Source organism: Raphanus sativus, chromosome 9 (genome assembly GCF_000801105.2).
Source record: "Raphanus sativus cultivar WK10039 chromosome 9, ASM80110v3, whole genome shotgun sequence".
Lineage (NCBI taxonomy): Eukaryota > Viridiplantae > Streptophyta > Magnoliopsida > Brassicales > Brassicaceae > Raphanus > Raphanus sativus.
The window spans coordinates 35989557-36003967 of NC_079519.1; the positions used below are offsets into that span (position 1 = coordinate 35989557).

Consider the following 14411-nt stretch of genomic DNA (forward strand, 5'->3'; position numbering starts at 1 on the left):
TGTATTGTAAAAAGTTACATTTTTAACAGAATAATATATTGATTCAATCTGTCATATTTAATGTGATCGTCAGTTTACAAAATTAATAACGATAAATACAACTAATCAACTTCTTACATGATTGAAGTTCAGAAATTAAAATATCAAAAGAATTTTCTACTGTCAAATTAAGTTAAATAAACAGAAAAAAACACGCTTTGTTATGTCTCATTTATTATTGTTATTGATTGACCTACGCAGATATGTGCTTGTACGTAGGGTTGATGCTCTGTAGTCTCCCCTCTTCAACGTCTAACAAGTTCGTCGTGACTGCATCCGATGCCTTGGCCAAGAACTCTGACCAGTCTCTATACAATAGTTTAACGCATAAATTAATTTTAGAAGTCTCATTCAAAACACCGATTAAGAACTTATACAAGCTTGTTATGTTTTATCAAGCTTATATTTGTATAGCGTTTACTACAAGCATCAGAAGTTACAGTAAAATTCCTTCCTGATCATATACCGATTTTTCTACTACATCTATCTTATTAAAGCTGAAGTACAAATTCGGTGTGTTTGGATACTTGGATAAGAGTATTAAAAAAAGTTGGTTTGTTTGGTTATAGCTATAAAAAATGGGGTGTTTGGAAACTTGAATAGTAGTATCTATTAATTGTGTTTCCATATTTCACTTAGTTTAACAATTTAATTAATTATATTACCTTAATAATAAATTACATCATTAATTATATTACCATAATAATAATAGTGCATATTTTTATTTATTAGTTAATCAATATTAACTTTGTGCCAATTATAAAATCAAAAATGCTAAATAATTAGGTTTTACATATGATTAAACATTTGGTTTATTTTATTTTACTAAAATATTTTTATTTTAGTTACAATCGGTGGAAAATTACGTACCCAAAAACATAGTTCAAAAATATGTTTTGTGAATAAAATAATAACTTAAATCAAAATACTTAAAATGTCCTACATTTATTGTCACTTAATTTTCCACTCCATATAATTATTTTACTTGATAAAAAAACTCTTTCTATTTCACTTAATTTAGCAAAACACATAAAACAGTTTTTTATTAATTTATATAATCATTTAGACATGAACATTATCTGTCTATTTAGGTACATGTTGTTCTTTTCGGGTATCCTTTTTTTTTTGGTAACCAAGTCCCGCTTGAATATTATAACCTTATGTGTGGATTTTGAGTTGGATCATTCTAGATCTGGATGAATTCGGTTCTGATGTATAGGAACCTAAAAATATTTAAATAACCAATGTATCTAAAACGGGTTCGGATATTTGTAACAAAAATAACCATATAACCTGATTCGGTCCAGATCTTTTGAGTATCGTTAGTTACCAGATCTTTTGAATATCGATGTATAAAAATATATTTCACGGGCCAATTTAACAAAATATTAATTGGTTCAGTTGAAATAAATATATTTTAAAAAATTATATGAACTGAAAAAATCACTATAATAGTACTTACATTTGGATTCAAATCATTTTTTAATAACAAACTACACAAATATGTTGATTTGTATACAAATTTAAATTACAATGTAAATATTTAATTGAACACAATTAATACAGAAATATGTCACATTGTTTAAACAAAATATCAAAGTAAACAGTTGCGTTCTAAAATCATTTATTTTAACAACAAGCCAAATAAATATGTTGATTGGAGAAAGAATAAAATAAAGCCAGATAAATACATAGTTTACCAGAGACACTCTATATGTCAAATTTATTATAAAAAAATTTTTACTAAGATAAATACATTCAATAATTACAAACAAATAATATATTTCATAAAAGTAAAAAATAATATCCGCGCTTCGATATGTTGATTGGAGAGGGAATAAAACAAAGTCAGAGAAACACATAGTTTACCAGAGACACTATGTGTGTCAAATTTATTATAAAGAAAATTTTACTAAAATAAATATGTTCAATAATTACAAACAAATAATATATTTCATAAAAGTAAAAAATAATACCCGCGCTTTCGAAGCGCGGGTCAAAATCTAGTAAATAATTAATAATCAATGATAAAAAAAAAGAGAAATAATCAATGAGAGAGAATAAGTTTTTTCTTATAACCAAAGATCATTCTAAGCTGACATGGAGGTTTTCTTACTATTTAAAGCTTCTATAAGTAGATAAGCGCATACGTATTCGTTAATTAGTTATGAACTAAATAATAAATGTTTGACTGTTTCAAAAGTTGTGTTTGCTAGACAAAAACAATACTCAGTACTACATGAGTGCATATTTCCAGTGTTTGAATGAACTTTCTTTGTGTACCCTATATATTCAAAAACGTCAACACAATCATTATTTGATTTATATTTATAATTCTGGATATATATAAATACATATACGAAAATGTTTTATAAAGCCATTTAAAGTGTTAATTATGTTTATTCTCTTAAGGTTACCGAAAATTATATTAACATAATTTAAACAATGAAATTTTTTTTGGCATAAAAACAATGAGACTATGCATTGCATATAAAAATGAACCCTAAGATCATACCCATTAGATGTATCAAACGTGAGTCCTACGGTGTATTTTGCTTCCTCGAGAGCCAACCGGAACCTCCTAATCTCGGCAGCTGGACGTGTCCTGTCGTCCTTAACGCATAGTTCCGATGGCTTGACATCGCAAAAGATTGGGATAACTCTTTTCTTGCTCTCCATGAGCATTGTGAGTTCATGGAGACAGAAGTAAGAGTCGCAGTAACGAGGAGAGAAAACCGCAATACCAGCACTGCATTCTTCGATTGCTGCGTTGATCTCCACGAAAAGTTTATCCCCAGGCTTTAAATTCTTGCTATCCAAAAAAGAATTCAAACCAAGTCTAGTGAGTCGATCATATAATAGGCCTGAAATAGTCTTCTTGGTATCGATCCCGCGATGGTTGATGAAAATATCACATGGGTTTGGGTTGCGTAGGATTGGGTTTGCTAAGTATCGTGTGTATGCGAGTTTTGAACAAGGTGCTGACAAACGTTGCATCGATCAAATTTGAACTGAAGAGAAAAATGAAATAAATCAAAAGAATTATTTAAAGATTAAGAGAACTAGTTTATTTAACCTTGTTTGAAAAAGAAATAGTGATGGATCGTAAGAAGAACTGGTTTTAGATTGGGAAGAAATAGATATATGTGTCTTTATTTATAATGGTTTTAGCTATGGTTTGCTGATAGTGCTTCTTCTCTCGCTGGTATTCAAGGAAGAATTCAACCTTTCATTTTCTAACATTTGGACTTCAAGAAAACACTTGGTGTGATTTCCAAGCTCGGGAAACAAATATTTTTGAAACGTTTTCTTTTTCTCTCTCTTTGACTTGCAAGCATTTGCGTCTTCTTTCATGTAGTTTGAAGAGAGAACAAACAAAAAACCTTCAAAGACGTATTTACTTATATATCAAAAGTATTCTAATTACTTCTCCGTTGTTTTAAACCATCAAGAAAAAGAAGTAAAACATTCTTTGAAACGGTCACCATCCCAAAAGCAAAATACTTAAATAGTACTTCCTGAATGCTACGTTAATGCACTAAATTAAAAAGCTGTATCAGCATATAAAAGTAATAAGTTCATATTAATTAAAAAAGTTCATACTAACAAATCAATAACATGATATATGAATATATATATGGTTGCTTAAGCAAACACAACATTATAAAAAATCTAATTTCTGTAACTCAGATTTACCGTTTACCGTTGATAGTACATTAGTTTTTTTGGGGACAAATGTTTTATTTTTGTAAGATAAATAAATTCATATATATAAACAGCAAAATCATTATTTTGTAAGAAAAACAGCATGATCGGATTAATGGTTGGACATTTAACTTTATTTTTCCTATTGGTGCAACGAAATTCTTATTATAACATTGACAACAACTTTGTTATGTCCTGTTTTAGAAAATCCAAAATATCTATGAGTACAAAACTTATTAATAAGATATATATCAAATGGTTAATAAAAATGTTTACATTACTTTTTTGGGGACAAATGTTTACATTATTTGACGTTAAAATTATGATGGGGTAAATCAGAAGGAAAAATTGGCTTGCCTGTTCAAAATTTTAATTATTTTTATTGAAGGATTGTTATTTTGGAAGGCTTGTCTCGTAGACCAGTCAAATTTTTTTTTTTTTTTTTGTAACTGAACCAGTCAAATTTTGTTCCCATCCTATGGCTAGATGAATGTTACTTATGCCGGACCCTAAATTAACAAATGGATAATTAAAAGTTGGTTTAAAAGAGCATCTATATAAGTATAAAATTATATTTGTTTACTGGTTACTTACGTAAAATCAGCAAAATGTAAATGACATAACTATATCCAAAATTTGCTCTAACTCAATTGATTGGCGTACGACTCAGACTCAGACGTGAAATATTGCATTACTGATGAAGAGAGATATTTGAATATATTCTAAATATTTTAATATTTATCTTAATTATTTATAATTTTTTTAAAGATTTTAATAGTTTCAACAGTTTGACTAGTGATCAAAAATGAAAGAGAATAATGCATTCTCTGATTTTCCTAATTTGTTTACTACTTATAAGAAATAGTTTTCTTTTTCATTCATTTTGTTCTAAAGTAATATAGAACAAATTTGATTTTCACCAATATTGATAATAGTTTTTTAATTTGTATTTGATCCAAACTGTAAAATATCATAATAGATCATGTAAAATGGTATATTGTATAGTGTACTTGTCTTTTTTTATTAACCAAATCTAAACGGATAACATGAAACATTCAAAATCTGAAAACCATAAAAACAGATATAAATATTAGAATAAATATTCAAACTCAAATATTCAATTTCATATTTAATTTGATATAATAATATCTATAGATACTTGAACTGACCCGAAATGAGTTTGAATACAAAACAGATCTTAAACAATATTAGAAAATGAATTGAAATCCTAAGTATTTTTAATCGAACCAAACCTAAACATGTATAAAATCTGAATGGAAATGCTGAACCCAAAAATCCTACCTAAAAACGTCGATCCGAATTAAAACGCAGATATTAACAATGACATTTCACTAAATAGAGAATAAACGGTCAAGTTGGGCTTTACATTTAGCAGGATTTGTTATTATGGCCCACAATTATTTTGGACCAAGCATCCGACCTTTACAATTTACATCAAAACTTATGAACCAGATACATTAGAGCACCAGCATTGGAGAAGTTTCTCGACCATCATCTCTTGCTTTATTATATTAATATTTTAGCAAAATAAATTAAGTTTTACGTACTCCCTCCGTTCCCGAAAGTAAGATTTTCTAGAGTTTTCACGTTTATTAAGAATCTAATAAATATTTAAATTTTAGTTTACTATTTATTTTTCTATACAATTTCCAATAACTATTCACCAATCAAATTTAATCAATTGAAATATTCACAATTAATGTTTCTCAAAAGTATACAAAAGTACCTTAAAAATATAGAAAATCTATCTTTATGGAACAAGAATAAAATCTAGAAAATCTTACTTTCGGGAACGGAGGGAGTACCTTTTAAAAATATTTCACCACTAAATACATGACACATGTGGAATTAATTTCTCTCCTTTGGTTGAAAGTCTCTCTCAGGAGAGATGTCATTCTTCTTTTCTCTTCTATCTTACTTCATCTTTCTTCATTTATTACGCTTTTAATATTTTTAAGTGATGAGAGATTGGGTGAGGTATCCTCACTGCTAACGCTCTTAGTTATGTCCTATAAAAGATTTAATGTCCTCATTTTTTTTCATTACAATTTTCTTATATATATATATATATATTTTTTTTTAATGTTAGAAATGATAAGGTAATAAATAATTTAAATTCTGCGGACAAAAAAATAATAATTTAAATTGAAACCACACAAAGGCTTTAAAATTTACAGAAAAAGGTCAATCAAAACCATTTGTTAAATGTATCAGTTATGGCCCAGTTTTTGATTTTTTTTTCTATTATCGTAATTAGTTAAAGTTTTGCAAACAAAAAAAAACACAATGCTCATGAAATATTCGACATTTATATTCTTATATATAAATGTTTTGCCAAAAACCCAAAATGAGGTATGTGCGTGATGTGTAGCATAAGAAAGGCATGACATAAGGCAGTTCGAAAAAACCTGCCTTTTCTCCAACATTTAATGCACATTGGCCGCTTATTCTGGGCCCCACGATTAGCCACGTGTCATTTTCTTATCAAGGGACCCAGTTCGGTACTCGTATGCACACACAAACCTAACACCTATTTCTTCTTCCATCTTATATCATACACCTTCACTCTCCAAAATATCAAATCCTCTTCCTACATATTCTCCCTTGAGTATCATGAGACTGTCTTCGTAGAATAACTCATTTGAAGATAGCTAGTTGATGGAAAACATGGGGGATTCGACCATAGGGCCGGGTCATCCGCATCTCCCTCCCGGGTTTCGGTTTCATCCGACCGACGAAGAACTTGTAGTTCATTACCTCAAGAAGAAAGCTGCTTCTATTCCACTTCCGGTCTCAATCATCGCCGAGATTGATCTTTACAAGTTTGATCCTTGGGAGCTTCCAAGTATATATACTTTCCTATATATTTCCTAATTCGTTGTTGTTGTTTCGATTAAAGTGTATAGTTAGTTAGATTATGACACTGACGTATTTTCTTCTAGTGATGGATGATGATCACTTGGTTAACGTACGGTATTTTGAATAATTTAGGCAAGGCAAGTTTTGGAGAACAAGAGTGGTACTTCTTTAGTCCTAGAGATCGGAAGTATCCCAATGGCGTTAGGCCGAATCGGGCAGCAACTTCTGGTTACTGGAAAGCCACGGGAACCGATAAACCAATATTTACGTGCAATAGTCACAAGGTTGGGGTCAAGAAAGCGCTTGTATTCTATGGTGGAAAACCTCCTAAAGGGATTAAAACTGATTGGATCATGCATGAATATCGCCTCACTGATGGTAATCTTAACACCGCTGCTAAGCCACCTGACTCAACCACGTCAAGGAAAAACTCACTACGGGTATGCGAAATGGTCTAACATCTACTAACAAATTTTGGTCATCGCCTTATATAGATTCTAAGATATATAATAAGGTCCTCATACCGTCACCACGTGGAAAATTATCTATCTATTATATCTTGTTAGTCTACAACATTGTTTCACGTGGGAAACTCGAGCAAAAATATTTTTTTGGGTATAATTCACGATAGTCTCAACTAAGAACATTTCCAAAAAACACTCTATAATTTCAAATTTGAATTTTTTTCTCTCAATTTTTTTTTACACTTCAAATTTGAAGTTTTTAATAGTAAAACTTTAAATAAATATAGAGTGTCACTATTCAAAACTTCAAATTTTGAATTTCTTATTTTTCATTGCATTTTAGTCTTTACATTTATATATTATCTTTATGAGTCTTAAATATTTTGTCATTTAATCTTTTCAATTCTTCAAAACTTTATAACTCATAAATATTTCAAATTTTCTTTTATAACTTTAGTTTTTACAAACAAAATTAAATAAAAAATTTAAAATAAGTTTTTTTCAAAACTAGATTTAGATAAACAATATTAGAAAAGAAACTTAAAAATGCACTAATTGATCATATATGGAACTATTACGAAAATAGTTTTATAGAATAATGCAGTATTTAACTTGTAATTTTATATTTAATTATGTATTTTATGTAAAATTATATATTTTACTGTATCGTTTTGTTAATTTAATTTCTATATATGCGCTATTTATTTATAAAATATTATGAATTTAAATCAAATATCATAAATATAAAGACCATAATATAAATACAAATATTTTGAAGTTAATTTTGAAGTTTTGGTTTTGGAGAAAACTAACTTAAAACTTCAAATATGAAGTTTTAAAAACTTCAAAATAGAAATTATATACCATATATTAATTATTATATACCATATATGTAATATAGTTGGTGTATTTATTAATGTAATGCGAATCCAAAAATTGCAGCTAGACGATTGGGTTCTTTGTAGGATCTATAAGAAGAATAGTTCACAGAGACCAACAATGGAGAGAGTATTACTAAGAGAGGATCTCATGGAAGGAATGCTCTCAAAATCATCTGCTAATTCATCTTCCACATCGGTCTTAGACAACAACAACAACAACAACAATAATAACAATGAAGAACACTTTTTCGATGGTATGGCCGTTTCATCGGACAAACGTTCCTTGTGTGGTCAGTATCGTATAGGTCATGAGGCCACTGGATCATCTTCTTTCGGGTCATTCTTATCGAGCAAGAGGTTCCATCATACGAGTGATCTCAATAATGATAACTACAATGTCTCATTTGTCTCGATGCTTAGTGAAATTCCTCAGAGTTCGGGGTTTCATGGAAATGGAGTCATCGATACGACGTCGACTCTAGCTGATCATGGGGTTTTAAGACAGGCGTTTCAGCTTCCTAACATGAATTGGCACCCATAATCTACATAGCTATGTATGTATGTATTTATGCACACACATTATAGTTTATACAGTATATATAGATAAATTCATATATACACACGTGATCTCACATATGTATACGTATCTGTTTACGTCAAGAAAGGTCATACGTCTCTTTCTACTCCATGGTTGCAAGATGTTTACTAATAACAGAAGCAGATTAATTACAACTACGAAAGTGTAATTTTCTTCCTAGAATCAGTTAGATAATTCTTTTTTGCTTAGAAAAATAATTTAGATAAATTAAAGGGCTTATTTGCTGTCTAACAAAATTTAGAAGTAAAACTACCAAACTAACATTCATTTTGACGTAATAATAAAACTAACATCCAACACTTTTTCATTCGGTTATACCCTCAGTGATAGTAAAGGTATTTCTAACCATGACATCAAATTTGATTTTGATATTACACCGAATTTGGCGTTTTGATGTCAAACTTTTTTTTTCTCATCTCCAACCATAACACTAAATATTAAGTCTCAATATTTTATCCGGATTCCAAAGACCCAAACCAAAACCGACCCGAAGATACAGATTCGGCTCCAGATCCATGCTAAAGTATATGTTAGCTCCTTTTTTGCTTTTCACATATAACACTCGTGTTATTTATATGAGAAAATTTTTAAGTTAGGGTTTTTTTATTTAATTTTCATATACTAAAATTTCCTTAAAATGTAGCGTATAAACTATGGTCGTCTAAACGTCCCTATAAATACGGTATGAACGCCATATGCACCCACCCAAACCATGACTGTATTACTCTGCCGTACTCTAAAAACAGTGAAGTATACTACTAAACAGCGTATATACAGACGTATCAGCCGTATTTTAGAACACTGCTACATATACATGAATGTTTATTTACCAAAGTATTTAATTGCTACATCATATGTAAATACTGTTTACTGTACTTCTTTTATGTTGATGCTTTGATTGATCCTGGAAACATAATGACCCTATCAATGGTGTAGTTTGTCATCTTCAGCGGTATTCGTATAATCAACCATCACCGTGTTAAAAAAAATTCTATGCAAATAACAGTTTACCAAAAAAATATATATATATATATACACTATGCATAACATCATGTTGATGCTGGTCATAGTACTCGTCACAATGATCAAAGAATCAAAACCAGCCCGCTTTGAATGGTTTGACATGAAATTGTAGTAGCGTGTTTGATGTTTTCAAAGATGTGTTTAACGCTAATGGGCGTACCAGACAAATAATTGTGAACGACAGACAAAACTTGATTTTGGGCCTACCAAACAAATAATTGTGAACGACAGACAAAACTTAATTTTTGGCATGACTGTTTATTTTTCGCCTTGCAAAAGCAGAATTAACTAGTACTAGAGTTTTGATCTGCGTCCTGTAAAACAACATTTGAATATAAAATAAGTTATGAAAATGTGCATTTTAAAGTTTTTTGGTGTTTAGTATATAATTTTATTTTTATAGCTTCATATAGTTAGGAGTGTGGTCCGACTGGTCTAAACCCGCTAAATCCGTAAATATTTGAGTCCGGCCAACCAATCCAGAAATATTTTGGCTTAGATTTCAAAGCCCGGCTCGTCTTTATAGAGTTTTAAGGATTTTTGGATTTTTTAGGATTTTAGAAAAGTAATTTTTCACTGTCACTTCTATCGTTTTAATACATATGAATTTTCGTAAAATATCAGTTCCAACTTTTTGTTATCAAATGTGTATTAATTTTCCGTAAGTTTTAAAAATGTATTATAAGAAAACCAAATTTAATAAAATTTAAATAATCAAATCTAAATTAAAACTAAATATATAAGATAAAAAATTGAACATAAATAGGATCAATCATACTTTGTATTTTGAAAAAAAAGAAATGCTGTACATAAAAAGAAGAAGGTGCATTTGCAAAATTTAAAATGTGACACATGTAATGATCAAATAAGAAAATGCATTAACAACTTTCATATTTGTTTTATTAGAGTTTGGATCAAAATATTAAAAGAATATGTTAATATTAATAAAAGTTCTAATTGCAAGAATCATAATATTTAAACTAAAATATAAAGTTTTGTATTTTCAGACCGATCTTAGCCTAAATAGAATTAGACCAAAAATATCTAAAGTTCAAATAGGATTAACTCGAAATGCCCTTTTTGGGATTATGAAATTGAACCAAAACCCGATAATTTTTAAGGTTGATAAGTTTAAACTGTGGATTTCGATCCTAATTGACATGTCTATTTGTAATTAGGAATTAAATTGTATATATGTGGAATAGTATGTATTGTAGATAGAATTGAGAAAGAAATAATGAACTTTGGTTTTTTGTCTAATTTTCTATATCCAGAAGAAATTAATGAGTTTTATTTATATTGCACTAAAATTAATAAATTTACATTAAAAAGCAAAAATGACATATAATCTGAAACAATTTTCTTTTTTCTAAAACATGATATGTTAAAACGGAAAGAATATACTCAAATTTTTGAAGGCAGCTGATATATAACCCCCGATTCAGTTTCAAGTATTATTGACATTCTGGAAAATAAAACAACATATATTGAGGTGTTACAAAAAAACATATATTGAAACGCTAAACTAATATAATTTTTATATTATTTTATTATATTATGTAGAAATCACAAATTTTATGTAGAAAATAATTTTCTGTTATATATTATACCCGTCTCATTTTAACATTGCTTTAGATTTGTGCACATAAATTATTAAAATATTTAATTTTATATATTTCTAAAATAAAAATATTATTAATTATATATTTAATTATATTTTAATCAATAGAAAAATAAACACTAAACACCAGACAACTATCGCTAATTTCAAAGCCAAATCTTCAACTCGGAGCTCACACTGCATGATAGTCGAGCCCAAGACGCAACATAATTAGAAATAAGCTTAGTGCAGCAATTATCCCTGCCCACTGTACTGGCAAACCGAAGGAAGACCAAAACCTATTATATTGCTACAAGATCATACCCCAAAGGCCTATTTGAGCCAATACTCTTGAACCTCGGAGAATGTTTTGCGTTATTTAATATAAAACTGAATATCATGGGAATCAAAACTACATCTTATATCAATACTATTAAAACAGAAGGCCCTTTTTTTAGGTGCCCTCCTGTTTCAACAATATTTACCATTTTTTGCCACTGATTTAATTTAATCATATGCTTTTTTATTTAATGCTTTTGTTTTCTTAAAGAATTTCTGCTTTAATTTGTTAGAAAAATATTTAGCGTATTTTGGTTATCTTAAATCTCTCCCACTCTCCCTCAATCTAGACAACTACACGAGAGAATTATTTTTGACGAGAACAGTTGTAAGTTAATTGGGCAGATCGTGAAATGGAGTTCCTGCGGCAACGATGCTTACTCAGTGTCTTTCCAGTATTCAAGCAACGAAAAAGATGTGAACCAGCGTTTGTTTTAATTGACTGAAAAGAGTCAAAATAGTGAGTCAAATAAACATGCTGCTTCAGATCATAGACGATGTCTTTAAGCCAAAATCCAATCAAATATCATGATGGCTACTCTGCAAGTCTCAGTATCCTTTGTTTTTGTAAAATTTAATGATTCTAATTTTGTTAACGACCTTTCTTTTTTAGAGTTTAGTTAATCCCTGTACATGATTTGATGGTGAAATTGTTTTGTTTTTGTTTACCAAAGGAGAAAATTTCAGTCACAAATGATGAAGCAAAGGATCCCAACTCCAGAAAGATGATAATTCAACAGTATATACCTAAAAAAAGGTTTGTGCGTATTCAACAAACAATAAAAAGCTTTTTCTTTGATTAAATTACTTTGATTAAATTACTTTAATTATATTTAATAGTATAGATTTCGTGTTAAAAAGAATAGTCGAAATATATTCTTGGGATATATTGTATTTTGTTAAGAAGATATTATATAAAATGATTTTGTAAATCAATAACAGAAACTGTTTTAGTTTCGTGGTCTACAAATTTATTTCAAGCAATAAACTTAACATAAACTAATCTAATTTTAAAAACACCGGAGATATTAAATTATATATTTACTAAACTATATATATTTGAGGCGAGAATTTAGCATCAAAATTTTAAACTGATTCGTTTAATTCCAAATTGATTTTCTTTACATATTTATATCAAATTTATAAAAGATAATATGGCATATTTTTTTGAATTGTCCTTTTGTAACAAAATTTTTTAAACAAAATACCTTCCATAAATTTTCTGTAACCTATTATGCTCTTCTATCCTCCTGTTATTAACTTCAGTCACACAAATCTTGAATCAAGCAAAATCGTGAAAAATGTCTCAAACAACATGCAACAAGCAGTTTTGAAAGACAGTTCACTGCTATTTTTGGAGAATCATTGGAATTAATCATTGGAATTAATCCTAGCTGATGCTCATGTAAGTTTTAGTTTCGATTTTTTTATAATTCTAAACTTTTTTGATATGCTGTCGATTATTTACTAAACAATTTCACAATTAAATTTATTTTTGAAGGGAACAAAAATCAATGCTTCATGTAAGAAGACTTACATGGTTGAGTTGATCATGAAGGTTCAGTTGGAGTTTGGCGAAACATTGATAATTTTTCTCTAAATCCAGCCTCTGGTTTGTTCAGATCAACAAATCATACCTACAAAAATGTCTTTTGTCTAAAACATTACCATCACAGATTCTATTTCCGCAATGAAGATATGTTTCTTAATCTGGTGGATTTAAACCATACAAAGTGGAACACTTAAATCTTTCTTTCTGATTGGTATCTGTTTTTAATAGTATAGATATATTTTGCTTTAGTATTTTCAATAGTATAGACACTAATCATAATCCATTTGTTTTCAGATGTAATAAGCCAAGTCATAGATTTGGCTGACCTTGAAACGATTCAATGTACCGGAGGCAAAAACGAAAAGAAGCTTGAGATTACACGTAGGGACATTTCGTCAGTTTATAAGTTAATTATGTTCGACTGATATTTTTTTTTTCATTTGTGAGTACATATACGTATATTTTTAATCATATACTGATATTTTAAATGTCTTTATATATAAAGTGATCAAAGGAAAGCTAGCTTGCTGCATATGGGGAAAGTTTGCAGATAATTTTCACATATCTTGCCAAGAAACAGAAGAGGGCATAGTAGTATGTCTTCTACGATTTCTAAATTGTAAGAATTGGCCGATAGAGAGGTATGATTTTCTAAAGTATACCTTAATTCTAATAATTAATGTGTTTACGATTAGTAATTTACCTTTTATAAAGGACAAAGTTTTGATCTCTCATATTGCTCCTTTACATTTTCAATTCTGAAATTAAAGAAGCATATGAGCTTAAATAAACGTACTTTTCTAACTTTAAATCACAAAATATATTTTTATACTACTAACTTGGTTTTTTATATTAAAACAATGACAATAGGTATACTAATCAATATAATCAAATCAGGATCTCTTTTATGGATTTGCCCTTAATTTTTTTTGGCATACTATTTTTTGTGCCATCAGTTTGCTTTAAAAACTAAAAATCAAGGATAAAAAAAAAAACCATAGCTACCTAATAACATGCCTATAGTTATATTTATCTCCCCTAATTATATACTAACTAATTCAACTAATATTAGTCGGAACCTACATTAAAAATACAACAACTAAATATATAATTTACCCCATCCACGATTAGATTAGGCATCAACCAAATGAAAGAACGTGCATATATAATTTATAAATGCCAATGCACCCACAAAATAGAAAAACCTCAAAATATACCAACAATACATTATACAAAATATATTCTATTTCTAACAAAATTAAAATATTATTAATAAATGGTTGATGACAAAATTTAAAAACCTAATTTCTTTACTAAAAGTTATACACAG

At 28.9% G+C, this 14411-nt stretch overlaps 2 protein-coding genes across 2 annotated transcripts; one reads left to right on the forward strand and one right to left on the reverse strand.

Annotated features, from left to right (window-relative positions):
* Positions 1–232: 232 nt before the first annotated feature.
* On the reverse strand, positions 233–3036 carry LOC108825399 (probable 2' cyclic ADP-D-ribose synthase BdTIR). The gene is made up of 2 exons (XM_056995026.1): positions 2555–3036; positions 233–347 (listed from the first exon to the last, which is right to left on the reverse strand). Exons 1-2 carry the CDS (start codon positions 3034–3036, stop codon positions 233–235), a joined length of 597 nt encoding a protein of 198 aa, XP_056851006.1.
* A 3273-nt stretch (positions 3037–6309) lies between these two features.
* LOC108825865 (NAC transcription factor 25) lies at positions 6310–8701 on the forward strand. Its single transcript, XM_018599221.2, has 3 exons — positions 6310–6610; positions 6757–7064; positions 8031–8701. Exons 1-3 carry the CDS (start codon positions 6424–6426, stop codon positions 8508–8510), a joined length of 975 nt encoding a protein of 324 aa, XP_018454723.1. The 5' UTR covers positions 6310–6423; the 3' UTR covers positions 8511–8701.
* The last annotated feature ends 5710 nt before the right edge of the window (positions 8702–14411 follow it).